The 27880-nt window shown below is 64.2% G+C and overlaps 3 protein-coding genes across 7 annotated transcripts in view; 2 read left to right on the forward strand and 1 right to left on the reverse strand.

Moving 5' to 3' along the window:
• The first annotated feature begins 1559 nt into the window (after window positions 1-1559).
• DPH7 (diphthamide biosynthesis 7) lies at window positions 1560-7674 on the forward strand. The gene is made up of 9 exons (XM_037127801.2): window positions 1560-1642; window positions 2001-2088; window positions 3238-3332; window positions 3707-3879; window positions 4973-5042; window positions 5156-5221; window positions 5402-5574; window positions 7302-7436; window positions 7538-7674. The coding sequence occupies exons 1-9, from the start codon at window positions 1635-1637 to the stop codon at window positions 7582-7584; spliced, it is 855 nt and encodes a 284-aa protein (XP_036983696.2). The 5' UTR covers window positions 1560-1634; the 3' UTR covers window positions 7585-7674.
• A 1338-nt stretch (window positions 7675-9012) lies between these two features.
• MRPL41 (mitochondrial ribosomal protein L41) lies at window positions 9013-9933 on the reverse strand. The gene has a single exon (XM_037127620.2). The coding sequence runs from the start codon at window positions 9821-9823 to the stop codon at window positions 9416-9418; it is 408 nt and encodes a 135-aa protein (XP_036983515.2). The 5' UTR covers window positions 9824-9933; the 3' UTR covers window positions 9013-9415.
• Window positions 9934-9987: 54 nt separating this feature from the next.
• The window catches only part of PNPLA7 (patatin like phospholipase domain containing 7), a 41516-nt gene continuing 23623 nt past the window's right edge, over window positions 9988-27880 (forward strand). Inside the window, exons 1-16 of one of the 5 annotated variants that reach the window (XM_053667819.1) lie at window positions 9988-10061; window positions 11336-11498; window positions 12708-12782; window positions 12907-12994; window positions 13265-13344; window positions 14297-14388; window positions 14480-14620; window positions 15166-15325; window positions 16015-16095; window positions 20444-20572; window positions 20905-20985; window positions 21784-21880; window positions 22391-22531; window positions 25812-25900; window positions 25983-26129; window positions 27444-27521. In XM_053667819.1, the coding sequence (XP_053523794.1) occupies window positions 11469-11498; window positions 12708-12782; window positions 12907-12994; window positions 13265-13344; window positions 14297-14388; window positions 14480-14620; window positions 15166-15325; window positions 16015-16095; window positions 20444-20572; window positions 20905-20985; window positions 21784-21880; window positions 22391-22531; window positions 25812-25900; window positions 25983-26129; window positions 27444-27521 (1509 nt within the window). In that variant the 5' untranslated portion in view covers window positions 9988-10061; window positions 11336-11468. Of the gene's footprint in view, window positions 10109-11233; window positions 11499-12707; window positions 12783-12906; window positions 12995-13264; window positions 13345-14296; window positions 14389-14479; window positions 14621-15165; window positions 15326-16014; window positions 16096-20443; window positions 20573-20904; window positions 20986-21783; window positions 21881-22390; window positions 22532-25811; window positions 25901-25982; window positions 26130-27443; window positions 27522-27880 lie in introns of those variants that run through there. The other 4 variants (XM_053667818.1, XM_053667817.1, XM_053667820.1 and 1 more) reach the window with 4 other exon arrangements.

Consider the following 27880-nt stretch of genomic DNA (forward strand, 5'->3'; position numbering starts at 1 on the left):
TTCAAAGGGCCAAATGTAATTTTAGGACTCTACAAATGTAAATACTCCTTAACTGGTGAGAGCTCGGCCCTGCCACCAGGTAGAAACAAGGTGCCGCCCAGATTCGACGCACGGGCCTTGTGTTTGCCACCTGTGGCCTAAACCTAACTGGCCAAGGGACCCCTGCCCTTTAAGAATGCTGGCTTTTCCCCCTGCGCCCCTGCATCGCCTGCCCAGGGCCCCGCCACTCACGTGGGGACCTCCAGCTGGGCGTCCTGCACGCACTCTGCTGTGCTGGCAGGCAGGGCTGTGGGGGCGGGGGGGGGGGGCGAGGCGGGGGAACAACAGGGAAGGAAAAGCAGTCGAGTACCAGCCCCTTTGACCTCGGACTCTGCTCCCTGGTGTCCAGGCCCTGAGCACGCCATCAGTTCCATGTCTGCGCCTTTCCCCTTTCTGGGCCCAGCTGTCCTGCCAGTACGTGCGGTACACAGCGGTCCTGTCCACTCCACCGTCTCACGGCAGGTCAAGGGGACGCGTCCTGCTGGCACGTGGTGGCCCGCCGAGGTCTTCCGGCCGGGAGGGGGCGCAGGAGCCCGGCCTTTCGCGTGGTGGCCACGGCGGCCGGAAGTCCCGCCCCTAGATCCGAGGAAAGTAGTGGGGAGGGACCGCGGAAGGACCCAAAAACCTGCTGCAGGTCTGGTGTGCTCGCAGCGTTCTGGTGCCCGGCTCTGACTCCGAGCCGGCTCTCGCCCTGCCTTGGCTTGCATCCTGGCTTCGTCCCGCGTTCCCCTCAGCTCAGCCTCCAGCAGCCCGGCGTCCTCCGGCTGCTGCGAGACTGGCCGTCACCCGCAGCTGCTGCAGGCAGTGGACACGGAGTACACCGCAGACTCAGTGGAATGGTGCCCCCTGGAGGGCTCCCGGCGCGTGCTGGCCTGCGGCACCTACCAGCTGCGGGCGTCGGAGGGCGAGGTGCGCGCTGGCCCGGCAGTCTGGCCGTGCGTGTCCGCGCGCGGGTGCCCGGTGGCGTCCCCCTGGGGAGGGGCCGAGGCCCAGAAAACTCCGGGAGGGGCAGATTACAGCCCAGGCAGGCAGAGCTGTTTCGACGTGGAGACCTTTCTGGCCGGGGAGCTGGAAGGGGAGTCTAGAGGGAGTCACGGGGTGGAGATGCAGCCTTGGCCTTGTGGCCAGGATAGGTTGGATGTATGCACTGTGGCTCCAGCTTACTTGTGAAATCTCAACTAAAGAGGGGTCCAAACCAGGACCCTCGACAGTGAGAATGGGCCCTGCAGCCCAGGGCGCAGCCAGGACTGTCCCTGTGGGACCCTGAGCACAGCTGGCCAGTGCACCGGTTTAGAAGGATGTCCTGGGCCCGAATATCCACACCCACCGATCCCTTGCAGGAGAGGAGACTTTTGTCCAGCTCGGAAAATCCCAGGCAGGACGTAGTCTCCAAAGACCTCCTTCCCCGGCTTCCTGTCCCAGCGGCAGTGTCTCATAGGGTGATTGGGACGTGGCTGCATCTTTTGTAGGGCGAGCTGGAGGCCACTGGGCCACAGACCCGTTTCGGCCGTCTGTACCTGTACAGTTGCAATGAAAACCTCTCTGCGTACTCCCTGGCTGAGGTCCAGAGGAGAGACACTGCTGCCATCCTGGACATGAAATGGTACGAACTTGGTAACCACCTGGCCTGTCTGGAGTTTGTCTCTTGGTCAGGGAGCCTGATGTCTGGCCGCATCCAACAAGACGGGGCCACGTCTGAGCTGTGGGTTCATTCCTTCTCCGTCCGGCCCCGTGGGTGGCTGCAGGATGAAGCAGATTTGGGATTCATTTCCTTTGTCAGTTCCCAAGCTTCAGAGCTAATATTCTGAGAAGTAATGCAGTGTTTTGATTCGTAAGCTGGGGGATCTTGCTGGGACAGAACTGTGGGCTCCAAAACAGTGTAGGGGCTGAAGCTGAAGTGATGAGTTCCTGTGCCCTGGGCACGCCCCCTGTTCTGACTGGTCTGTGGATTCTCCCCTCAGGTGCCACGTTCCGGTGGCTGGCCAGGCCTTCCTGGGTGTGGTGGACGCTGGTGGGTACATAGAGCTGTTCCAACTGGTGGGATCTGAGGTCAGTGACTGGGGATGGGCTTTGTAGGAGGTGGAAGGAAACCGGAACGGAGCAGGTTTGGGAAGAAGACTGACAGCAACGCTGCTTTTCCAGGACATTTCCTGTGCAGCGGTGAACTTGATCACCAAACGCTCTAAGGCAGCGAGCAGTGTATTTTAAATCGCTAGGGTCTGCATCTGACACCGAGAGGAGGGCACTTACATGTCACCAGCAGGAGTGACAACAGGCTGTTGGTTTACCTGTCGACGGATCTGGAAGTTCTCCCCTAAGGAGACCCTTGCCCAGCGTTCTTGGGTGGGCACTGCCAGAGCTGAGAACAGCAGTGGCCTGTCCCCGAGGGAAGGGTCCTTCCCAGTGACAGTTAGCAGAGCACGGGGTCAGCTCGTGAACTTCTCAGACATGTGCCGGCTGTCTACAGGGACAGCCCTGACCGTTGGGGGTCCTGCCATGCAGGGAGGTGGACAGCCTGCTGGACCACACCTGCCCCTGGGACACACGACCTGCTGTGAGCAGCCTGAGGCACTGGCTCTGTGGCCGATGAGCGTGTGTGGAAAGGACCTCGCTCCAGGCTGACTGGCAGCAGCAGCCCTGTCCTGGGAGCAAGGGAGGACGTTCGGGGCAGACCAGCCGGGGGAGCAGGCAGGGGGCACCCCGGAACAGTCAGCCCGAGAGTGCCCCAGTGGAGCCGCCAGCCAGGAGCCTGCGGGTGCAGGAGGGCACGTGCAGGGCTGCTCGGGCGATAAGACTAATGTAGGTTTTGGAAGACGTGAACAGCACTTTAGTGGCTGGTCATGACTTCTGAAAGGGAAATCCAAGGAAAGGGTCCACTGCCTGTGTCCTGGAGACACGCACGATGTGCCAGCCTTCCTGGGGTCCTGGGGAGTGGGAGGGTGTGTGGGAGAGCCGAGTGGGTGCGGGTGGCGTGGGGTCTGAGGAGGAGCGGTGCCTGCTTCCCTGGGTCCCGGGGGCGGGAGGTCCTGCAGCTGTGCGGAGGGCAGAGCCCGGTTCTGCTGTATCAGCACGTTCTCTCAGTCGGTGGTGGCCCGTGGCCCACCTGGCAGCGGGTGAGGGAATGCCGGCGGCTGGAGCTGGAGGAGTGGTCTTCCTGGGGCCTTGGACGGCCCCCCTGACAGTGCCCCCTCTCTCCAGGGCGGCGCGCAAGCCCTGCAGCTGGCGGCCAGCTTCGCCCTGGACGAGCAGTGTCTGGCCTTGTCGCTGGATTGGTCCACTGGGAAAACTGGAAGGTGAGGGTCCCCACCTGTGCTCTGAGGACTTGTTCCCATGTACTTGCAGGAGAGGATTCGGGCCCCTGTAGGAGCCTCAACTGCTCACGGGCTTGGGAAGGTTGGGCCAGCCCCAGCCCGAAGAACAGACGCTGCAGCCCCTCAGGGACGAGGGGTGGGGTTTCCATCAGGACAGGGGCACTGGCTTTGCTGTGGCAGGCCCAGTGGTAGCTCTGGCCTCTGCCAGGCCCCGCAGCCAGCCTCTTAGGAAGCTGAGTCTCTCCCAGGACCTGTCTTGAGGGCACAGAGTGTCAGTGCTTGGGAACCAGAAGGGGTGGTGAGTTTGGGTCTCTGAGTAATGCTCATCTGGGTTTCTCCATTGGTCTTGTGTCTAGAGCCGGTGGCCAGCCCTTGAAAATCATTAGCAGCGACTCCAAGGGACAGCTGCACCTCCTGAAGGTGGACGAGGCGGGGCCAGGACCACAGGCTGTAGCCACGTGGCAGGCCCACAGCTTCGAGGCCTGGGTTGCGGCTTTCAATTATTGGCAGACGGAAATCGTGTACTCAGGTGGGTGCTCCTCTGCCAGCCTTGGTCGCCCGGCCTCATCAGTCTCCCGCCCTGAGGACTTGCTGGGGGGCCAGCACAGGGGGCACTGGTCGGCGCCCAGAGGCTCCCCCGGCCATGCTCCACGATGCTCCATCCTGCTCCACGCTACTCCCCCACCCGGGGCACCTGCCACCCTCCACCTCTGTCTTTGCTCTGCAGTGTCGCTCTCCTGGGCTTGGTCACTGTCTCTTCTGGGGACAGCCACGCTGGGCATTCACCTTTTCTCCTGAGCTCCTGACGACACTCCTGTGTGGGTGCCCCGGGCGCTGCCCCCACACCCGCTCCTCTCCTGGCTCAAACCAGGCACCTCTGTCCCCTCACCCCTCCCTGGGGCCACCCTCGCCTGCCTCCGCGCCTCCTTGCGTCTCACGCTCACCCTTCTGAGGGCAGCGTCCCTCCTGCCCTCTTCGAATTGCAGCCCAGCGCAGGCTCGGCGAGAAGGGTGAAGACTTGCTTCACATCTGCAGTCTCTGGTTCCGAGTTCCACCCTGGGGACCAGCTAACTCAGAGCAAGGGTGTGGTGGGGCGGGGAGTGAGTGATTCAGGACCGCTTCGTCCGCTCAGCAGACATCAGTGAGCACCCCGCCCCTGCGCCAGGCCTGGCTCCCGGCGGTGGATGGAGCACAGCAGTGAAAAAGGGACCAGGTCCTTGCTCCCACGGAGCTCTCGCTGAGGGAGAGGAGGGCTGCGGCCGGGGCAGGAGCTGTCCAGTGGGTCCAGGTGGTGGGTGCTTTGGGAAGAAAGGTCAGGTGGCGCCCAGAGCAGCAGAGCCTGCGGCAGCAGGACAATAGGGAGGAGCCACTGTGGCCAGAATGACTGAAGGGACTCAAGTGGGAGAAGGTGACATCAGAGGCCAGCGGAGGGACCTGGACTCTGGCTGAGCGTGAAGCATTGCTTGGGGCGTCCTCACAGGGAGGGGCTTCTCTGCCCTCCCCCCAGAGCGCCCTCTTCAGGCCCACAGATGAGGCTCTGGCACAGGGCTGTGCCCGGGGCTCTGCTGCCCGAGCCCCTCCCCCAGCGTTGCCACGGCCAGTGGGTGTTTGTTTCCACACAGGTGGGGACGATGGCCTTCTGAAAGGCTGGGACACCAGGACACCCAGCACACCTGTGTTCACCAGCAAGAGGTAAACCCTCAGGCTGGCACCGAGCTCATGGGGGCGGCGCTGTCCCACAACCGTGGACACTGGTGATGGCAGCCCTGCCCTGGTCGGCTAAGGTGTTGCCCTTCCGCTCACAGACACTCAATGGGCGTGTGCAGCATGCAGAGCAGCCCCCACTGGGACAGTGTCCTGGCCACAGGCAGGTGAGGCCCTTTGCCAGCTCCCTGGGTCCTTTCTCAGGTCGGCCGTGGCGATGTCGGGTGGGTAGCTCCTGATCTGGGTGGAGGTGGGGGTGGGGACTTGGCCCTGGGGCAGTGAGTGGGGCGGGTCCCCTCCCCCACCGAGGGGCTCTCCCACCCACTTCCTGGGGTTGCCGGTCTCAGCTACGATGAGCGTGTCCTGCTGTGGGACACGCGGAGCATGGGGCGGCCCTTCGCCGACGTGCCGGTGCAGGGAGGCGTGTGGAGGCTCAAGTGGCACCCTCGGCACGGCCACCTGCTGCTGGCGGCCTGCATGCACGGTGGCTTCAGGATCCTGGACTGCAGGAAGGCCATCGGTGAGTGGGGCCGTGGCAGCAGCAGGGAGGGGTTCCCCGTTCCCGGTCCCCTCACTCTACCCACGTCCGCCCCCACATTGCCTGCGACCAGTGACGCACTGGGCTCGTGCGAGAGGCTGTTCTGTCCCCTGGTGTTGGGGCCACTCGGGGCGTCCTCTTCCACCTCTTCCTTCCGGCTTGTCTTCGACCTGAGTCTGCACTGAGTCTTCTGTGGAGGGTGGTGTGCTGCCCGCCTCCATGAGTCCTGCTGGGAGCCACCTGGCGCCGCTGCTCCGGCCCTTCACTGCCCATGTTCAATGGGTCAGTGGGGTCGGGGGGCAGCCCTGGCCCTTCCACTGGAGAGATGCTGTTTCCCTGGTAACCCAGTTGCTGTGGGTCAAACTGTGCTCCTCCTCAGACCCAGTTTTAGAGAAGGGAAGGAAGGGAGGAGGAGGGAGAGGGAGAAACATCGATCAGCTGCCTTAGCTCAGGCCCTGACTGGAGACCGGCCTGCAACCCGGGCACGTGCCCCCAATGCGAACAGAACCGGCGACCTTGCGGTTCGCGGGACGCCAACTGAGCTGCACTGGCCGGGCCCCACTCACCTCCTACAGAGGATGCATTTCACTGGGTTTTGGCTGTGGTGGTGCAAAAATAAGTATGTGTCTGTATGTGTATTCACACGTCTTTTGTCCTGCACAAAACGCACTCCTTACACCCCCGGTGCGTCATGTAGTTCATTTCAAAACACAGTAGGGGTCGCATGGGTTTGCACAGCCCTCTGTTTAGCGGTGGTGCCGCCACGGTTTTGTCTGTGAGGGTCTGGGTTCTCCCCGGCTCTTTGCAGGTCCAGGTGATGCTCCACACGCGTTCTGCTGCGTGAAGGTGTGTCTTCGGGGTCCCTGCTTCCTCCCTCCAGCGTCCACCCGGTCCTCCAGCGGCACTCTTCGCCCTGGCTGGGTCGGACGGTGACCCAGGTGCCTGGGATGGACGGTGACCCAGGTGCCTGGGATGCGGGCCCAGCACTGGGAGGCCGGGGTGGCCGCCCTTCCCGAGCGTGAGGTGTGCAGGCTCCAGGCTTCCCGCTGGGGACAGTGCTCTAAGCCTGCACCCAGTTCTCTGGGCAGCCTCAGCCCCGCCCTGGACCCAAGGCCCCTCCGGTCTGGAGACACCTCATCCTTTCTTTTTCTGTATGGTGACTTTCAGGGGTCTGCCACCGCGCCCCCTGGAGCTCTTTTAGTCTCGCCCTCTAGCCTCAAAGTTGCTGTGGCAACTCACTGCCAGAAAACCCCTGCGTGTCCTCCCAACTCCTCTCCAAGTGGAAGGCCAACCCTGTGGCCCAGGGAGCTGCACTGGTGGGACTTTGAGCTTCCAGACAGGCTGAGGGCACTTCCGTCAGGCTCCCGGCTTGTGGTTCTTTGGACGGGTCGGGCCCTCGTGCTTCACATGAGCCTTTCTCCCCACCTGGGCATCCCCTTTGTCCCCTGCTCCTCGGTCTCCACGGGACCCTCCCGCTGGGAAAGGCAGCGTAGCCGTGTGGCCTGCGGCCAGGCTGAGCGCACTCAGTGGCGCGGCGCATCCTGACAGCTGTGGCTTTTTCCTCTGCTCCCTGCCCGTGTATTGGCCACTCCTGCGTGGCAGTGGCTGCTCCTGGCAGAGTCTCTCTTTGCGGGTGGGCCAGGCCGTGGGTTGGCAGTGACGAGCCAGCTTTGAGTAACGTAGCATTTCCTGTGTTCTGTCCTGCCCAGAGGAGAAGCAGGACGTGTGCACAGTGCCTCTGTCCCACACGCTGCCCAGCTCCCTGGTGTACGGAGCCGACTGGTCCTGGCTCACCCCCTGCCGTCTGCCACACGCCCAGCAGCCAGCAGAAGACAAGGTTGCAGGTCAGTCACCAGGACCTCCGGCTCTCGGTTGTTTAGCAGTGGATGACGGAGGGGGTGGCCCCACGCTCCAGAGTGGAAGTAAGGGAAGGACTTCCCTCCAGCCACCCACCGAGGGTCAGCCACTCACCCCAGGGACCGGGCTCTGTGACTCTGACCAGTGTTTGGAAGCAGCGGACTTTGACAACAGCCTCTTTGCCACTTGCTCCTTTTACGACCACACCCTTCACCTCTGGCAGTGGGAGCCAACGGTGGAGCCGGGAGCTGTGCGGTTGGTGGGGGGACCTGGTCTAAAGCTGTGAAGAGCGTGTCTGTGCGTGAACTGCCCTGACACCCCCTCAGAGATGTGTGCTGCAGGCCACAGCTCAGTGCGGGGCTTGTGTTTCTGGGGACCCAGTGTCCACAGGGAAGAAAGCCGTCAGTGTCCCTGAAGTGACCCTTACTTACTGGGCCCTGCAAAGTGGGGACCCTGGCAGGGGCTTTCCTGTTCCCAAACTTGTCAGTTTTACATGGTTTGGACTTTCACTTCTTTAAGCAATGTTTATATTAAATGAAGTTTTGTAGCCTTTTTTTTTAAAAGTTTGTTTTTTTATTCTTAGGGGAAAGGGAGGGAGAAAGAGGGAGGGAAATTCTTTGGTTGCCTGTCACATGCCCCCGATTGGGACTGAACCCCAGTCGAACAGTGACCTTGCGCTTTGTGGATGGGGCCCAGCCCTGGGAGGCGCACCAGCCAGGGCTAAGTGCGGTTGTTTTTAAAGCTATGACATCACCAGAGCAGTGTCACATGAACTGCCCACCAAGGCACCCGAGCACGTCTACCAGCCTGCTCTGCGGGGAGCAGGAGGCCAGGTCCTGTGCCCTGCACGTGAGGTGTCCCCGGGGTGGCGGGCGAATCACACCTGCTTGTGGTGGCTTCCAGACACTGCACACGAGAACCTGGACACAGGGCTGGGCTCGTGACCCCGACTCTCGCCCAGCCTGTGGCCGCCTATCACAGGCCACTGGAAGCTGTCAGAGCCCCGGTGTCGCTGCTGGTGAATTTCTGACGTTGATCACCGCTGCGTGGGAAATGGGCACCCTGACGCAGGTGGGCAGCACCTGTGGGTCCCGTGTGCAGTGAGGGGTTACTCTGTGCTGCATGGGCCCTCCCAGCTGAGGGCCCATTTACTTCCATAAACAGTGACACCCCCCCCACCCTTCTTTTGAGTTGTTATGAAATAGAGCACAGGAGATGGGGCAGCTGTCACTGAGACAGGCGGACACTGGGGAGACCCTATTGAGAAGCCCTACTTGGGGCTCATCCTGTGATGCAGCCTCGGCCGACTTGTTTGCCCCAAGAGCAGCGGTTCCTTCCACCTGACCTCGCCCACCCAACCCCGTGGAACACGCCCATCAGTAATACCTGGAGAAGGGCCTGGTCTGTGCACCCTGCCAGGCCAGGCCAAACACTCCACCTCACGAAGACCACATGCCAAAACCTCACTCTGCAGAGCCAGGACCTTTACTAGAAACCGGGCACGGGGGTCCCGAGTGTTAGGGTGGCCAGGGTGTGGGCTGTGAAAGAATTCACAAAAGAAAATGCAGGCAACAAAGTTTTATTTCTATTTTCCCAAGAGAGGGAAAGGGCTGGGCACGGAGGGACGCACCAACCCAGAGGGGTCGGGGCTCTGAATTTTTAAGGAATCAAAACGGGGAGGGGTTTGTGGCCAGTAATCCTGGCAAGTAACTGTCAGTCAGGTCATCGGATCTCAGGCGGACTGTACCGCTTCAGTTCATCCGCTGTTATCTTTGGGTTCAGGGTCCCGGGGCTCCGGTCTGACACGTCCTGTCTAGTTTTAAGGCAGCTGCGCAGGGGATGCTTCCAGTCCGGAGCAGAGCCTCAGAGAAACAGCCGTTGCTGTGCCCGGTAGACTCAATGGGAGAGCGAGCCAGCGCCGGTGAAGAGGGCCCAGGGGGGGCTTTTTGGTCCCTCCCGCGCGCTGCTAGCGCGGGAAGTTCTTGGGGTACAGCTGGAAGAGCTTGCCCTCCTGCGTGGGCTCGAAGCCGTACTTGTCCAGTCGTTCGGGGTCGAAAGTGCCGGCCCGGAAGTCCCTCTCCACGGCGGGCGCCACCACCTCCTGGAAGAGCCGCGCGGCCGTCAGCGGCGTGTCGTCGCCCGCAGGAGCGCGGTAACTCACGTAGGGCTTGAGCTTGAAGCCGGCCAGGTCGGGCACCACCAGCTCGGGCACCATCTCCTTGACCAGCACGAACTTGCCCTTGTGGGTGCGGACGCCGGTGCCCTTTGCGCCGCGGCTCTTGTAAAAGGTGCGCGGGCCGCGCTTGCTGGTCCACTGGCTCATCCGGTCGGCGCCGCGCACCACGCAACGCGCCGCCGCGCTCAGCAACCCCATGCCGCCGTCGCCCAGGCCTTGTGAGTTCAGTGCGCAGCGGGTCGCCTGCTCCACTGGCCCTGAAGCCCCGCTTCCGGCGCCCAGCGGCTTCCGGCACCCAGCGACTTCCGGCGCCCGCCCCTCGCGGCAGCAAGAGCCTCTCCGATTGGTTGTGCCACCGTGCCGGGGGCGGGACCAGAGGGGCCGGCCAATGCGCAGCGAGATCCGGTGCGCTGCAGGCGCGGGGAGCTTCGGCTCGGTGAGTCGTCTCCAGGCGTCGGGAGCTGGCGGTCCCAGTCTAGCCAGGTGGGGTGGGGTAACCCGCAGCTCTCCCGGCCGGCGCCGGACGCACACGCCCGCTTCGGGCAGCCGCAGCCCGCTCCTCTCAGGCCTCCGCACCCCGACGTTCCTGTAACACCAACCCCTCTCCATAACCCCTACACCCCTTAAACACGATGCTTCTGTAACGCCAACGCCCCTGGTAACACTAGCGCCCCCAAACTCGATGTCCCCTGAACCTGACACCGCTAAACATGATGCCGCTGGAATGCCAATGCCCCTGTAACCCCAGTGCCTCTGTAACCATGAAGCCCTCCAACTCGAAGTCCCAGTGACACAGACGCACCTGTAACTCCAGTCCCCTAACCTGCGCCTCTGTAACCCCCTGGCCCCCAAGATGCTTCCCAAACCCTGGAGCCCTCACAACCCTGATGGCACCCTAAATCTGACCCCTGTCATATCCCTGTCCCCTAACCCTCGTGGCCTCCCTAAACACCACTCACCGGCCCTCCCCCTAACCCTGATATCCCCTTCACCCTACCTGGGCAACCCTGCTGCCAGTGCCCTCAGTTCTGCGCTGGGTCACCTTCCCACTGGCCCTGGGCTGGCCCAGGTGCTGGAGATGGTGTACTGGGCCCCTCCACCAGCCTGGGGACGCTGGGAGATGGGCAAGTAGTCAGGGCAGTGGCAGGCCACAGAGCCGGGTCCAGGCCTGCTGGCCCTGGCCAGGACTAGCTGAGAAGGGTTTCCCCCAGGAGACGAGGACGTGTGACGCCCACGCGCCTGGCTCCACACCTGCTTTCTCAACTTCTTGGGGTGGGATTTTGGAAGCGACAAAGGCTCTTTTGCTGCCAGTTTCCTAAGGGAGCTGCAGGGTGAAGGCCCACACCTGGCTTTTTCCCACCAGACAGAGGCCTGGTGTGCAGGCTGGTCCCCAAGTTTGTCGTCCCTGGACCCAAGCACACCCACTTGAGGGCTCAGCCACCCTGGATGGGGGGGGTCCCCAGGCACGGGCCACTAGGGAGGGCCGGTCTCAGCAGCCACGCCCCACGCTGGCCTCTGCCCAGCTGCGAGCTGCCAGGGGCACCAGGCCTTGGCCCGGCTGCTCACTGCCCTTGGCTGGCCAGGGCTTGGCTGCAGTCCTAGGTGCCTGGGTGGCCACGTGAGGGCTGTTTACGGAAAGGCAGTGGCTCTGATGCCTCTGAAAAGGCAGCTCCTCTTCACGGGGAAGGTTTTTGTGTTTTTGGCCGTCAGTGAGAACGTACCTCAGGAACCTGGGGAAGGCGGGACACGTCGCTCTCCCATGTGACTGAGCTGGAGGGACACCTGCCTTCGTTGGAACCAGTCTTTCTTCTTTTCACCTGGACTGTTTGCTTCCCTCTTAGCCATGGAACAGGAGGAGGACGCCGGCCCAGAGGTATGGAGCTGGAGGGTTCCGGCTGCATCCGAGCCCTGGTGTGCCCAGTCAGGTGTTTCCGGACCAGGAGAAGGGTCCGTGCAGCACCTGGTCAGGTCCTCGGAGCTGAGTGCAGAAAAGCCCTGCGTCTCCCTCCCCCGAGGCCGGGTTGATGCCTCTGAGCTGCAGTTTGCGGGGGAGGAACATGTGAGATGCCGGCCGTGGCGCCGTGTACAGAGGCTGTGGGCACCTTGTGCTCGGTCCTCGGCAGCCCTGCTGTGCTGGGGGTGAAGGGTGCGCTCAAGGGTCTGGGCACTCTGTGGGCTGCGGGGGCCAGGGATCTCAGCTGGGGAGCAGAGAGCCCCCACTGCTCCCATTTGCCTCCTGCACCAAGTGCAGAGATTGAGTGCTCTGGACACTTAGTGTCCAAAGGCCACACTCTGCTCATGAGACGCTGTTCAGAGCACCCTTCCCAGTCCGTGGGCACCGGCGCTGCCTCCGATCCGGCTTTCTGGAGGGTCAGGCACTCTGCCTGTGTCCCTGGGTTTGCGCAGAACCTGGAAGGACCAGCAGGTGCCTGCCCCATCCTGGAGGGGGATCAGTGTAGCTTGTTTGCTGCCCTTGTTTCCCTCTTCATCTCCTCTGGGAACTGGCCAGCACCCTCCATGAGGGTGGTGCAGCCTCTGCCCACTCACCCCCAGAGGTCTCTTCACCTCCTCTTCTGGACTTTTAAAGGCAGGGTAGCTCTTCCCCTGGGGTGAGGTGGTGTGGCAGGTGGGGGTGGGGGAGCAGGCTCGCAGCCCTTCTCTGCTGTGAGCTGCAATTTAATGTTCTCAAAACGCAGATGGCTCTTCGGGGTCTCTCAGCACCGCCAGTGCTTGGGCTTCCGTGTGTCCTGGGGCTGCCGCTGTCGTCCTACTGGTGACCAGAGGGCACTGGGAGTGGCCTTTGCCCTCACTGCGGCCAGGCAGGCCTTTTCCTCTGGGCTGGCGTCCTGGGTACTTCGGGTTTGGATGTGTCAATGACTCGAGGAGCGTTTGCTGTGAACATAGCCAGGCCACCGGCCCCATCCAGCAGTCCTCTGTGTAGCCCCGGACCCAGGCTTCTCGCCGTGCTCCTGGGCTGTGGGCTCAGGCCCTTGGTTCCTGGAAGGCGGCTTCTTTGCTGAGGCCCCTCCCTGACCTGAAGCTCCACTCTCACTGCCCTCCTGACCGCCATGCTCTCCTCCAGGCTGGCGTCTGTCTGGGCCCTACCCTGCACTCCTGGTGGCTGCAGGTGACGGAACAGCACACGCAGTCCCCCATGGTAACTGCCGCACTCCGGGCACCCCAAGCCTCGGTCCCTGGGCCCCTGGAGCTCAGCCTATGTTTGGGTGGGGCAGGTTCCTTGCAGCCCAGCTGACAGGTGCTCCATCTGCCTCCCCTCCCAGCTTGCAGGGATGGCGATTGGAGCCCTCCTGGCCCTGACCCTCGTTGGCATCACCGTCTTTTTTGTGTACAGGAGGGTGAACAGACTCCGTGAGTGTTTTGCGTCTGACTCCAGCTCTAGGGGCAGGGCTGGAGCTCTGGTGGGACAGGAAGTCTGGGCCTGGCAGCTGTTGTTGGAAACGGCTGTCCATCCAGGCCAGGGCTGAGCATGTTGGACCCATGGTGGCTGAGTGTCCGGCATCCTTGACTCTCATTCAGGCTGCCCTTCCTGCATCCCCTTGGTGGCTCTGACAGCCCCGAAAGGGATGCTGCCCTTCCTCCCCCCTGCTGAGTGACAGCGGCCCGTCTGCTCCCTCGCAGGACAAGTGCAGCCCACCCCCCAGTACAGGTTCCGGAAGAGAGATAAAGTGATGTTCTACGGCCGGAAGATCATGCGGAAGGTGACCTGGCTGCGGGCTCCTGTGTGGTATGGCCTCTGCCCCCCCAGCTCCGGTGGCTGGAGACAGCTCTGTGTGCCTGGTGCCGCACGGCTGTGGGGCTGGGGAAACCTGGGGGGGCTCGGCCGGGCGGAAGCACCTGCAGTTGCTTGGGCAAGTGCGCGGTGACAGAGGCCCTGGAGAAGAGGTCGGAAGGCCCCTTCCTGGACCCTCCCTGGGGCCAGTGCACACTGAGGGTCCTGGCTCCGGGCTGAGACCAGGCCTCCTGCCAGGGTTCAGAAGCCCCCCTCAGGGGACAAGCACCTGGCCTAGCTTCCCTGGCGACCCCGGCCTGCTCCTCCCCCGAGGGCTCCGTGTGATGGCTCCGCTGTCCAGTTACACGGTCACCCCACGTTCTCTGTGGGAAGCTTGCAGTGTCAGACGGGAGAACGTGTGGGCGTTCTGACGGGATTTTCTGCTCTGACCAGCGTCACGAGCTGGGGATGGGCTTTGGTGGCGGCTCGGTGCTGGGATGCTGCCCTGCCAGCTGTGTGGCAGGGCCGGCCTGGCGCGCGGGGCGGCCTCACGGTGCAGGCCCACACGCAGCCACCCCGGCAGGCCTTGGCGTGGGAGTCTTGGTGACCACACACCCGCAGTGCAGCCCACACCCCGGGGCCGCACTCCTCAGGGGCCTGAGGGTAGCAGGGGCAGTGGCTGCCTGAGGGGCCCCCTCTGTGCCCCACGCTGTGCCCCCACGCTGCGCCTGATGGGGGGTGGGACACGGGGGCTGTGAGGCACAGCGGAAGGTGGAGAAGCATCCTGGGCGGGTCACGGGAGCTCAGGGGTGGGTCCTGGGCTGACTGTGGGGATGTGACGTGTGGTGGTCATTGTCCACAGCACGAAGGCTCATTCCCCACATCCTGGGCAGGCTGAGGGCTGGATCTAGCCTCAGGGTTGTGACTCGGCCTCTCTGCAGGTGAGCACACTCCCCAACACACTTGTGGGGAGCACGGCCGCCCCCCGGCAGCGGGTGAGGAAGAGGACCAAGGTGCTGTCTTTGGCCAAAAGGTAGTGAGTGGGGCTGCCCCCCCCCCCCGCGGGGGCACGGCCGCGCTCGCCCCGCGGGCTCTGCTCCAGGGTGGGGGTCTCTGCTTTGCAGAATCCTGCGTTTCAAGAAGGAATACCCAACCCTGCAGCCAAAGGAACCGCCCCCCTCCCTGCTGGAGGCCGACCTCACGGAGTTTGACGTGAAGAATTCTCATCTGCCGTCGGAAGTTTTGTACATGCTGAAAAACGTTCGGTAAGAGGAGCTGGGTGCAGGTGGCCACGCTGGCTGGGGACCGGTGTTCCCCGTGGCCGCCGACAGTGGACGGGGCTTCTCTGCTGCGGCCTCTGCCCAGCGGCTGGCAGAGCCTCCTCTCCAGTTCTTTGCTGTTGTGTCTGCCTGCTTGTCAGCCTTCTCCCCTCCAGCAGGGAGCTCGGAGTGTGGGCACTGTGCGCTGGACCGAAAGGCGCGGGTCGGGTCCCCTCCGCCTCTCCCCAGAACCCTGCCTTTCCTCTTTCTAGCCCATTTCACTGTCCCGCGGGGGCACTTCTCAACCCGGCCTCGGTTGTGCATCTGGTTCAAGCTCAGAGTTACAGCCCCCGAGTGCTTTTGAGCTGAGACTAGCTAATGGGGCTTTCTGGGGCCTGCGCGTCTGTCCCGACGGTGACCACAGGCTGCAGGAGCCGGCTCTGTGGGCCTGGCTGGGGTGGCACCGGCCTGGATCCCTGTCAGGCTGCTTCCAAAGGCTGCCCTGCCGCCCTCCTCCCTGGAGGCATCCACGCGTGCTCTGGTTCTTGCAGGGTCCTAGGCCACTTCGAGAAGCCGCTGTTCCTGGAACTCTGTAAGCATATGGTCTTCGTGCAGCTGCCCGAAGGGGCGCATGTCTTCCGGCCGGGCGAGCCGGACACCAGCATTTACGTGGTGCAGGAGGGGCGGCTGGAGGTCTGCGTCCAGGACGCGGTGAGCACCCGCTGGGCTCAGGGTGGGGCCAGGGGCTCGGAGCCAGGTGCAGGGTGCGGGACTGCATGTTCTCACCAGGTCTGCCCCGTTAACGTTTTTATTCGTTTCCGTTGAAAAGTTGGTGCAGAATCTCACATTCTAGTTCTTCACGGAGGAGGGCACACTCAGCAGCCCGCAGGCCCTGGGCAGGCCGCCCGCCCTCCCTGCTGTCACCACGCCTGCTCTGTGCTGGGGGGCAGTGCTGAGCTCGCCTCACAGTGTCCACAAGGCTCAGCACAGGCAGCACTCTGTCCAGGCTGGTGCCTGGGGCCTTGGCTCCCTGTGTGGCCTGGGTGTGCAGCTGCTCCGTTACCGGGGGCGGGCGCCTGCCCCGTGACGGCTGCGTGCCAGCAGCACGGACACGGGGCCCACAGCCTCCCAGCGGGGCCACCTCACTGCAAGTTTGCGAAGTGCAGACTCAGGCCTCCTGGGGCGGCCAGGCCCAGGGCCTGGACATCGTGCAGGCCAGCGGGGTCTCTCGGCGCCCCCTCCTGTTAGTTCTCGTGCTTTTCCTTCTCTGTGTTTGAGCTCGTCACCTGTGACCCCTGCCCATCAGCCTGGGCACGGCCTCGGCCATTCCAGACAGCAGCTGGCTGGGCCAGCCCAGGCCCTCCACCAGGGGCCCACTGTGCTCTGCTCCCCGCACGCAGGACGGCACGGAGGTGGTGGTGAAAGAGGTCGTCGCTGGGGACAGCGTCCACAGCCTGCTCAGCATCCTGGACGTCATCACCGTGAGTGCCCTCTGCCGCTCTGCTCACACCCTCCCGGCAGCAGGTCCCTGCACACCAAGGCCGGGGGTCCACGGTGCGGGGCTGGCCCAGGAGGGCGGGGGACCCGGGAGGTCGGGGTGTCACGGGAGCAGCTCCACGCACACGCAGGGCCCAGCACTGGCCCTCGGGTTTTGCTGTCTCCGCGAGGACGGGTTTGGGGCCGGGCCTCACACACGCCTGCTGCAGGGTTCCCAAGGCGCCGAGCGTCGTGGGGGACGCGTCCTCCCTTCCCCGCAGGGACCCGCTCAGGGTCTTCTGCGCTGACGGCACCGCTGTCGTTCCCAGCCCGCATTCTCTGCCGCGTGACTGGCCCCGTCTGGACGTCGCTCCGCATGTTTGGGGTCCAGTCTGCAGCCAAGTCCTTAGCAGGGGCTTGCGGGGCCCCAGGGCACACAGCGCCTGCCGGGGCTAAACCCCGGCCGCCCCTCGCCCTCCAGCCAGCGAGCCCCTGAGGCTCGGTCCCTGCTCCTCCCGTCGGTCCCGACACAGCGTCTTGCGCTGCAGTTTCTCCCTGTGGGACGTGTCACGTCCGGAGGGCAGAGGAGCCCCTTTGCGCCCCTGGCTGCCGTCAGCTCAGCGCCCGCGCGCCCCCCACCCCCAGGGGCCTCCTCCTGAGTCAGGTCCCCTCTGCACCAAGGGCCTCGCTGGCCCTGCACACACCCGTGCAGCTCGGAGGGTGCGGACCCTCGCCGCCTCCTCGACGCGGCGAATTGCTCTCGTTCCCCACGTGGAGGCAGCTGCCCCTCAGTCTCAGGGCGGATGGACCCGAAGTTCTCGCGCAGGATGGATGACGAGCTGTGGGCAGAGACGTGGGGCGTCCCGCGTGCTCACCCTGCCCTGCCAGACTAGCACAGGCGTGTCTGAGCCACTTTGGGGCCAGGGGTGGAGGCGTGGAAATGACAGAGCGTAATGCGTGGCCCCTAGCATGGCACTTGGCCAGACCGAGGGAGACACCCGTTCCTCAGAGCAGGGCAACCCCCCCTGGAGCCGCTGGAGGGCAGGTGCGGTGGATCGGACTCCGGCTGGCCTGCTTCGGTGTGTGCGCCAGGCCCCGTGGGCCTGGGGGGGCACCCACTCGTGCAGGTGAACTGGGAGCGATGCAGCCTTCTCCACTTCTGCCACCGGCTTGAAGCGAAAAATAGCTTCGGTCCAGCAACGGGGGCCTTTCCCTCTTCTGAGCGGTTGGGGCTGACAGCGACCTCCGGGACTTGGGCTTGAACGCCATTGCTCACAGCGCTCAGAGCGGCGCCCCCAGCCCACGGCGGCGTCCACCTTCCTCACGTGAGGTGGGGGAAGAAAGCGGGGCCGACGCTTCAGGGGACGTAACTCTGTAGGATCAGTTCATCATCCCGAAGGACCTCACTCCTGCCCGAGCAGACATTTGGGTTTGTTGTTTTTTAAAAACGTAAGTCTTAGTTAGTGAAGCCATGTGGGAAATTCTAAGCGCATATGTGATGTTTTGTGAGCCTCTCTCGTCTGTCCTGCCGCCCCTGCGGAACAGCTCCTCTAGGCTCCTCTTGTGTTCCAGAACCTTCTGTCTTAGATTCCTGTCAACTTCCTGCACGGGGTCAAAGAGGCACAACAGTCCCAAGTGCGCACTCGCCTAGCGACCGGGTTTCCAACTACGCGATTTTGGGAGTAGGGCAGAAACTCAGAACTGAAAGTGCTGAGATCTGCGCAGTGCAGCTAGAGCAGCGCGTCCGGGGAAACCAGAACCAGTGATGCTCGAGTTCCGAGAGGAGAAAGGTCTGAATCAGCAACCCAAGCTTTTGCCCCAGGAAACCAGGGTGAGCGGATGGAAATGCCAGCAGAGCCGGGGTCACAGGGGTGAAGGCAGGATCCCATGAGACTGGCAGCAGGAGAGTGACAGAGAAAACCCACAGAGCCAGCCACCAGCTCCAGGAGTGAATGCATCAGCGTGGCAGCTGCCGGCCAGACCAGTGAGGAGCAGGGAGACGGCTGCCAGAGTCTGCAGTGCTGGCGGGGACTGTGCTGCAGGCTCTGCAGCCACCAAGGGACGAGTGTCAGGACCCGCTCTGTCCCTGCTGGTCAGCACCTCGGGCGAGAGCAATGCAGGCCTTGATGGAGACCAAGCACCCAGCTCCCTGGGTGGGGTGCAGGTCATCAGGTCGTCCTGTGCCTGTTCCAGAAAATCAGAGTCGCACCTCAAGTCCTTCCCACGGGGAAGACTCAGGCCGGTGGCCGCGCTCAGGTCCCTGCTGCCTGTTTGCGGGAGGGACGCCGGTTCACACGGACCTGTGGGAAGTGCGGAGCAGGGGCACCTCCTGACCCAGTTCAGAGCCGGTGTGAGTCGGATGCCAAACTAGACACGTCACAGGAAAAGAAAATCGCCAGCCAGTGTCTCACGAACAAACCCACGAAAACCCTCCGTGGGCCATGTTGGAGATGAGAGTCCCACAGTGTATCAGAGAGGGCGGGCCAGTGGGTCTGGGGGGCTGCTCCAGGAATGGGGGGGTCAGGAATTTACACCCGGAACCTACACGATTTTACTAACCAGTGTCACCTCAATACACTTAGTAGAAAACGAAAAACAAAACCAGTTGGTGACCTTGACCAGATCCCGCAAACAGAAGGGACACCGTGCGATCACCCCACACAGGCAGGAAAGTGCCAGACAGAACTCAGGTCCGTCCACGAGGAAACTCAAAGCTCCGAGGAGCCCTCCCTAATCCCATGAGGCCACCTGCCACCCGCACAGCTGACGTTGTTCTCGACATGGAGCGATGGCTGTTTCCCCGCAGGCTGGGTCACACCCAGGGTTCGAGCTCAGCACCCAACTCAGGCCCCCTGGAGGCCCCACTGGGGAGTCAGGGTGGGGACAGCATGTGAGGCCTGCGTGTTGGGCTCGTGACAAGGTCCTGCGGAATCTGCAGGAAGTGCCAGAGCTCGAGAGGAGGGAGGCCAAGGTCCGTGTCCCAACCTTGGGGCATTTCTGAGTGTTGGCAGTGAGCCACTGGAAACGGGAAATTTAAAAGCCAGCGGCGTTGAGAACAGCGCCCGGCGTGACAGCGCTGTGACCGATCCACATGCTGAAGGGCCCATCACCGATGCCAGGGGTCGGGCCAGGGACTCAGCGTCAGTGAGAAGGCACATCCGCCCGTCGGTCAGCGCCACCGCGGGGCCACAGCGGCGTCTTGTCCTGGGAGGTCACACCCACCGTGAGATGTCACGGAAGGCAGAGGAGCTAGAACAGCGGAGCTAGAGTGGGGAAGCCCATTTGAAAGAAAGAGCGACGGCCCAGGGGTCTCACTCCCTTGTTCCCGTCACAGCACGGGGCGCGACCGGGGCAGCTCGGCGGTCACACAGGTCGGCGGCCAGCAGAGGGCCCAGGCACGGGCTCGCGGGCGGGCCGAGCTGGTCCTCCGGGGTGGACGTGCCGGAGAGCACCTGTCATCTCCTGCTGTGCCCAGACTTCCCAGATACGACAAAAAAGCCAGGACCTCGAAAGGCAAACAGCGGTCACTTAGGCTTCACCGCAGTGGAAGCCTGGCCTGCGGAGGGCACCGGAGGGGACGGGGCGTCTGCCCAGGACCAACCCCCGCCCTCTGCCCCCGCGGGTCTTCCTTCCTGGCCTGGCACCGAGCTGCGGCTGACACTCGGGCACTTCCCGGCTGGGAGGTGGCTGTGCAGGTGCGGGGCGTGGGGGACCCCGGGACGCTCGCTCACTGCCACGTGGTGCCGCCTCTGAGAGGCAGCTGGTGCTGCCTCAGAAGTGACCACACGTCCTGCTTCTCCGTGCCCCGCAGGAGAAACAGGGACTGTCACGTGGCACCCGCTTGTCACTGTGCACAGCAGCCTCACATGTGCTTGTCGCAAACTGGGGACAAGCGTCCTCCGTCCCCCACGGGCGAGGACGCTGGGGTGTCCGTGAGTCCACTGCCTGGTGTGAGCAGCTGGCCTGGGGGCCGTCCAGGCCCAGCGTGACGTGTCGCGGGTGCACCACCGCAGTGACAGGAGCCAGACCCCGAGTGATTCCCCTTGTGTGGCAGTTCGACACAGGCAGCGCCATCGGGGCAGGAGAGAGCTGGGTGGTTGCCGGGACCCAGTGTGGGAGACGAGCGTGGTGGTGGGGCCGGGTGGGGCACCGGGGGCGCAGGGCGCCTGGAGCATGGGCCTGGCCCCCCCCAGCCTCCTCCTCCCTGCTCACCAGGCCCCTGCCCAGGGGGCCTTGCGGGAGCCTTGTGCTGGCTGGAGTCACAGGCCCCAAGCCACTGCGGGGTGGGGAGCGGGGGAGCCGCCGGGTCAGCGGGGGGGGGGGGGGGGGCTCACGCCATGCCTGTCACCGCAGGGCCACACCGCACCCTACAAGACCGTGTCTGCCCGTGCCGCCGCCCCATCCACCATCCTCAGGCTTCCGGCGGTGGCTTTCCAAGGAGTGTTTGAGAAGTACCCCGAAACCCTGGTCAGGGTGGTGCAGGTGGGTGCTCCTGGGGCCACTGCCCCGCTGTCACGGCGTCCCCGTGCGAGTCGGCAGCGCCGAGCGGCGCTGTGGAAAACCTTAGCGTCGTCCACGACCCACGCTAATGCTCAGGCCTTCCCGTCTGCCCCCACCCGCAGAGCTTTTCCAGTTTTAAAGTTCTTGTTTGAAGTACGTTTAGATTTACAGAAAGCTTACAGAAATAATGCAGAGAGCTCTTGCCCCTGATGCTGACCCCCTAGGCGACCGTGGTGCTGGCCGGGCCTGGGCGGGGAGGGGCGGCCCCGGGGGGCTCCCGGCCCGGCCCACCCTGCCCGCCCTGCCGCCCACAGGTCATCATGGTGCGGCTGCAGAGGGTCACCTTCCTGGCTCTGCACAGCTACCTGGGCCTGACCGCGGAGCTCTTCAACCCGGTGCGTGCCGCCGACGGGGGTGACGGCGGGCCCTGGGGACTCTCTTCCCCGAGAGAGAGCTGGGGCCCTTGCACTCAGAGCTGGCCATCTCGGGCTGGGTGGTGGGGTTCCTTCTGCCTCCAGGACACCAGCTGCCCGGCTGCCAGCGGCGTGACGGGGCCGTGGCTCCTATGCCGCAGGGTCCCAGGTTTGGTCTGGACCAGCCCCTCTGATCCTCTGGTGCGAGCCGAGTGACAGCCCACCAGAGGCTGCCCTTCTTGTCCCTGGGGCCCCTTGACTGTCCTTTCTGCCAAGGCCGGCAGGTGGCTGTGACAGCGGAGAAGCTCACTGCCACCCCCTGAGTCCTTGGGAGAAGCAAGTGGGACGGTTGTGACCTGCTGTGTCCTCGTGGCCCAGAGAGCGCCTGGTCCCAGGAGCCGGTGCTGGTGAGGGACCCGGTCAGGCCACATGCCCGCGGCCCCCAAGTGCCGTACATGTGTTCGCTCCTGGAGCCCCGGAGCTGGCGCTGCCCCGGGCTTCCAATCTCCCGTTGCTGTTCTCTGAGGGCAAGCTCTCTTGCTTTCTACACGACTTCTCGTCTTGATGAAGACGGTTACAGTTTCTGAGAATTCTGAGCATTATTTAAACTCGCTGGGTCTTTGTCGCCTCAAACAGGCCAGCCCGGCTTCACATGGCGGCTCTCCCAGCCGACCCTGGCCCCCGTCCCTGAGGCGTGGCTGCCTCCAGGGTCCCCCGCTCGCTCTGAAAGTGCCGGGCGTCCCGGGCGGCACCTCCATTCTCTCCTGTCCCCCATCCCAGGAGAGCCAGGCCATCCCCCTCGTGTCTGTGGCCAGCGTGGCTGCGGGCAAGACCAAGAGGCAGGCGAGCTGCGGCCCGGAGGAGCCCGGTGACCCAGGTACCTGTCCCTGGGACCTTCCTTCACCTGAGTCAAGGCCCCACCCATCTGCTGGCCCTCTGGTCACCTGCTGTCTGCCTGTCTCTGCGGAGGGACTCAGCCCCAGGTAGAAGGTTTTCAGGGAACAGGTTCTGAGCTTTGTGCGCCAGCCACACTGCTCTGGGACTGCCAGCAGGGCCTGGACTTGGGGCAAGAAACTGGCCACTGAGGCTCCCTGGCCAGGAGTCGCTCCAGGGGACGTGGTGCGCATCCTCTTGCCGGGAGGGCCGCTGGGGTGCTGATGGCCAGGCTCACCCAGGGAAGTGACCTTCAAGGTGCTCGGCCGGCAGTGAGGGGCTGGGCAGCCCAGGAAGACCCCGGGGACAGGGCAGAGCAGGGCCTGCGTCTGAGGCTGTCCCTGCTTGTCAGCCCCCTGGCCCGGTGTGCAGAGGTGGCCCCCGGGCCCTGAGGTGGGCGGTGTGGGCTGTCATGGGGACAGCGGCCTGGCCTCACACCCGTGCCCCGCCCCAGCAGACCGTGGGGGCAGCCGGGCAGCCGCCTCCGGGCCGCTGCTGAAGAGGAGCCACTCCGTCCCGCTGCCGTCCGTCCACGAGATCTCAGACGAGCTCGGCAAGGCCCAGGCCGGCGACCAGGCCCCTGTGGCTCCACCAGGTAAAGGGCGGCTCTGCCTGCCCTGGGTGCCCGCTGGTGGGGGAGGCCTCAACCTGGGGACCCTGCCCGGAGCGCTGGCTCTGTGGAAGACAGTGGGGGGGCCTCGCCACGCCCCCCTGTTTAGCCACGCCCCCGTCTCGCCACGCCCCCTGCGTTGGTGTCCTGGTGTCCGTGTGTTGCAGTGCTGCACCCATGGGCCCTGCAGGCCCCCCAGCGCCGTCCTCCCTCCCCGGGCTGGGCTGTGCCTGCCCCACGAGAACACGCGTCCTCCTAGGGGACACCGGAGTCCCAGGCTGCTTGGCCATCACTGTGTCTGGAGCATCCCCAGGAGTCACTGCTTCTGCCTGCCACCTGCTGGCTCCTGGCTTTCTGGGTGGCTCTCGGTCACAGAGGTTGCCTCGGCCTTTGGTCTGGCTCGCTCCTTCCATGGCGGTGACGTCCGCTGGCTTGCGAGCGCTGCGGCCCCTTCTCCAGCTCGGGGCCCCGTGCTGCCTCCCGGGCGGCCTGTGTGCTTTGTCTGCCGTCCACAAGCTGTGGGCCCGCGACGCTCCCTTACTGGGCTCCAGCCGCACCCTGGAGACGGAGTTTGGGGTCTTTCTCCTCCTTACTCCCGGGTCAGAAATGTGCTCTCCTGTGATGTTGGGGTCCCTCGTTCCTGCGTACGGTGTCCCGGTGAGGAGCTGCCCACACCCTCCAAGGAACGTCTGACCGGCCTCCTGCCCGTTTGGTGCCGCCTGTGGGGCCCAGTCCACGAGTCCACATGGTGTGCCCCGTGTGCCGTGAAGTTCGCCCCTTTGAGGGCCCCGTCCAGGGGTTTTAGTCTGGTCTCTGCCCGTCACCACGGTCTGGTTCCAGAACATTCCCGTCACCCGGCAAAGCCACCCTGTCCCCGCAAGCATCGCCACCCCCGCCCTGGCACCCACCACGTGGTTCCCGTCTCCGGGTTTGCCTGCCGGACCTGTTTCTTCCTGGAACGTTTGCCTCTTTCTTCAGCAACACTGGGTTGCCTTTCGTTTTCCGAGCCACGCGCGGTGGCTCCGCCTGCCCACGGGGTGTGCGCACTGTGCGGCCAGCGCCCGGCTGAGAAGCCAGCCGCCCGGGAGCCCCCCCACTCACCCCTGCGGCCTGGCAGCAGAGCCGTCAGGCCGTGCCCCCCGCCCCCCACTCGGACGGCGGCCTGGGCCCAGGTCTGTGATGTCCACGCAGGTCGGTGGCACATGCGCTGCCCTGACTGCGGTGAGTCAGGTGTGGACACACTTCTGCTGAAGCTGGGTACACGTTCCCACGGAAACCGCCACCATGGAGTGCACGCCTGTTTACTCCTGAGATTTTTAAAAAAGATTTTATTTATTTTACTCTTAGACAGAGAGGAAGGGAGGGAGACAGACAGAGAAACATCCATGTGTGGTTGCCTCTCACACGGCCCCTGCTGGGGGACCTGGCCTGCAACCCAGCTGTGTGCCCTGACTGGGCATCGAACCGGCGACCCCTGTCCACTGAGCCACACCAGCCAGGGCTGCACGTGTGTTTAGATGGAGAGACCGTGCCCACGGTTCTCCACCAGCCTCATGAGGCTGTCTGACTGCTCTTGGCACCGTCCACACAACCGCAGCCACACAGCCTGTTCACAGGTAGATCTGAGCAGTTCAGTTCTCAGTCCACTCGGGGGCCAGCGCAGCTCATGGGCCGTGGCCCTGCCTCACAGGCCACCCGGCGTCGGGAGGGCCCCCCGCCCGGCCCTCCTGGCCTTCTGTCGTCTCTGTTTGGGCCGCCCGTGCTCTGCGTGAGGCCTGGCCTCGGTGCCACCCTGCCCGGCTCCCTGAGTCACGTGACCCCTCCTGCCCTCTGTGCCCAGGTGGACTCACGGGTTTGCGTGAGGTGTCTTCACTCACTTTCCACTCTTGATGAAGAGGTTCTTAAGTTTAAGAGTCCAGCTTGTCAAGTATTTTCTTTCATGGTCTATGCATTTTGTGCAGGAAACTGTCGGCAAGATTCAATGTTCTGTTTTGCACGGTTGCCCCTCCGGATTGGGTCTCTTATGTGAGGTGAATTGGGGTCCACGTGGGTATCCGGTGGACTGGCCATATTAAAAAAATGCATTCAGTAAGTTTTTTCAAATGAAAGAAGCTTAACTGACATAATTGAACATAGTAGTGCTCCAGGCATGGCGAACTCGAGTGTGAACTCTTCAGTACATGGGAGGGGCAGCGTCCCCTCCCCACTCGGACCCCACCGTCCCGCAGCTCCTAGCGGGCGGCAGGTGCGAGACCGGACGGAGGGCCTTTGGCACAGGCGTGTGTTTACCCAGGGAGCGCAGTCGGGTTTCATTTTTACTTTTAAACTACACCTCGGTGTCCTAATACCTTGGTTTGTTAACCCTACTGCTGATGAACAACATGACAACAAACTACAATCCATGTTAACCTGTAGCCACATTGTAACCGGTACTACAAATCCACAGTGTGTCGGGATGGAGGAGAGAAGTTACTAACTGCTCTGTTATCCAGAATGTTTCGAATCTTATTCAAATAAGACGGGCTGGGCAGACTGATTCCCTGGGAAATGCAGCCTTCGAGAGGCTTGTGGGAACCCGTCGAGTGGCTCCTGGTAACTGTCCGTCTGAGCGCAGGCTCCATTCTCAAGGCGGGTGCGAGGCGGTGCAGACCCGGTCGGAGCACAGCGGGCCCGGCCACCCGCCCCTCGCAGTCCTGTCCACTTCCTCCGACGTGCGCCCACCCTGTGCCGTTTCTGTGTCCCCAGCGCAGCTTCTGCGCCTGTGAGCTGGTTTCTGTGAGGGCAGCAGGCGTGGCCGTGGCTGGGGTGGGCCTGGGCTCTGGGACCCGCCGCCACGGTGCCACTGGTCGCTCCACCCCCGGGGGAGCGTGTCCCCACCTTCCGAGGTGAGCAGCACCTGCCCCTCCTCACCCCTCCCACTCTGCTTGGGGGCACCCTCCTTCCTGTCAGGCCCGACTGCACTCCGAGGTGTGGGGAGCTCACCGCATTTCCGACTGCTGAAGGGTTAGGACCAGCCTGACCCCTGGGTATATCCTGGGAGCCACAGCCTGCTCAGGCCTGGGGGCCGGGAGGCAGACCGTCCAGCGCCGAGTCAGTGGTGTCCGGGCGAGAGTGGCTGGTGCTGGTGTGAGCACGTTTAAGAGGCACAACGGCACAGTGGCCTCACTCTCAGACCGAGTCTCACCTGCGGGTGGGCCCGCCAGTGTTGGGGTGCCCGGCCAGCCCTCCCGCCAGCACATGTCCTGAGGCCCTCCTCTGTCCGCAGGTGCCACCCCAGACCCACGGATGGCTTATGACTGTGCCCGGGCTCCCCTGCACGCAGAGGAGCGCCCCGGGAACACTGCGGCCAGTAAGGTGGGTCACGCCCTCCACGCACCCCTGCGCGGCCGCCCCGCCCGTGGGGCCCCTCCCATGGTGCGTCTGTGCTCTCTTCAAGCCCAGGAAGAGCGTGGTCGTCACAGAGACCCCCTCTGCCGTCTTCCACTACTCGGACGGCAGCCCAGACGAGACAGTCGCGAGCTCAAAGACAGATGCCATCTTCAGAGCCGCCAAGAAGGACCTGCTGACCCTGATGAAGCTGGACGTAGGTGTCCTCAGCCCCTGGCCGCGCTGAGGTGGACAGGCCCGTGGCTCTCAGAGGCGTTGCCCCCGGTCCAAGCCTGGGCTGTGTCTCCAGGCTGACCCCCCCCTTCCTCCTGCCTCGGAAACCGTCCCTGTGACCTCACGCAGAAGTGTCTCTGTGGCTTCTCCTCCGCGAGGCTGCAGTGCACCCGGAGCAAGGACCCAGTCGTGACATTTCTGCTCTGTCGTGGGTGCGGTCCTTCCCCACTCACAGCGCGGCACCCCCACCCACTGGGCCCACAGAGTTGGGGACGGGCTTCTCCCTGCCCCTTCCACCCTCAGGAGCCTCCTTCTTGCTCAGGAAAAGGGGCTTCAAAAAAAGTCCTCACCTGAGGACACGCCTGACTCATGTAGAGAGAGGGAGGGAGAAACTTCAATGGCTGCCTCCGGTGTGAGCCCCAGTCTGGGGTCCAACCCGCAGCCTCTGGCGCTCGGGACGGTGCTCCAGCCGATGGACGGAGCCGCCCGGCCAAGGGGCTTCTGGTGCTTCTGTCACCGCACCTGAGACCCTCACAGAGTCCCGACCGGGTTTCCTTTTGGGCCGGTGCTGGGGGACAAAGGAATGGTGACGGGGTCCCCGCGCTGCTCCGAGGACGCCCCCTGCTCTCCGTGCGGAACGGGTGGTTCCGCTCCGCCCGGACTGGGTGCGGTTTCCTCCTGCTCGAAGGCATGGAGCTCTGGGCTGCTTCCGTCTGTCTGTCCAGGCCCCTGCTGGATGGCGGTTGGCGCGAACTCGCAGACACGGCCCGCCCTGGCTCCCCCCCCCCCCGTCCCCAGACGGGGCCGGCCGAGCGCTGGCCTCCTGCAAGGGCTCCACGTGCAAAGCCTTTGCGTCCCGCCGGGGCCCGCCTCCTCCGCGAGCTGCTCGCAGGGGCTTCGCCCCACGCGTGTCCCGGCTGAGCCCTGGGGGTCCTCTCTGTTCCCCACACTGGTGTGTGCGGGGCTGCACCCCCCCACTCCCTGCCCACCACCCGCCGCCCGCCCCCCAGCTGCCTAGACACCGGGCGCGGGGGGCATGCGTCCCAGCTGGTGCCCTTGCACCTCCATCAGCTCCGTCTCAGATGCCAGAGGAGACCCCTTTCACCCGGGTCCTCTCTGTCCCTCCAGGGCACCAAGGTCATGTCGGACACTGGACACGGCCGCACTGGGATCTCTGTCCCGGCCACCTCGGGGCCAGTGTTGGAGGGTGGCTGTGTCCCGGCGTCCTCCCCGCCCCCTCTGGGGGTCAGGCCGCCTCTCTGAGCCCCTTGTGCTGACTCTGCCTCTCTGCTTTCAGGACCCTTCGCTGTTAGACGGCCGGGTGGCGTTTCTGCAGGTCCCAGGGGGCACGGTGGTGTCCAGGCAGGGAGACCAGGTGAGGGGCCTTCACAGGCGCCCGGTATTCTGGGTCCCGCGCACCCTCTGAGACGAGGTATCGGGGCCCAGGGGACTCAGGCGTCGGCAGGGGGTGAGCTGGCCTGAATGGGACACAGGACATGGAGAACAGCCCCACGCAGGCAGCAGAGGCCTGGGGACAGCTTCAGGTTCCTGAGGACTCTCCTTGAGACGCCCACGGGCATCAGTGGCCCCGTCCCCGCCCCGTCCCTCTCTTCCCTGCGTTTCTGTCCTCCCCTCGAGGAAGCAGACGCTGGCTGGCTGGCTTCCCCCACCCGGAGCCTCTGGGTCACCCGGTCGGAAGCCCCTGGCCTGTCCCCCCCCAGCCCACACCGGGCG

This window comes from Artibeus jamaicensis, unplaced genomic scaffold, assembly GCF_021234435.1.
Source record: "Artibeus jamaicensis isolate MK-2021 breed Jamaican fruit bat unplaced genomic scaffold, CSHL_Jam_final contig_471, whole genome shotgun sequence".
Taxonomy (NCBI): Eukaryota; Metazoa; Chordata; class Mammalia; order Chiroptera; family Phyllostomidae; genus Artibeus; species Artibeus jamaicensis.

Bases quoted from the DNA above. Each gene is read 5' to 3' on its own strand.
- DPH7 (XM_037127801.2), top strand. The intron at 3,333-3,706 runs GTGAGGGTCCCC...TCTTGTGTCTAG, and splicing joins TCCACTGGGAAAACTGGAAG to AGCCGGTGGCCAGCCCTTGA. The intron at 5,575-7,301 runs GTGAGTGGGGCC...TGTCCTGCCCAG, and splicing joins GGACTGCAGGAAGGCCATCG to AGGAGAAGCAGGACGTGTGC.
- MRPL41 (XM_037127620.2), bottom strand. From the start codon at position 9,823: ATGGGGTTGCTGAGCGCGGCGGCGCGTTGCGTGGTGCGCGGCGCCGAC.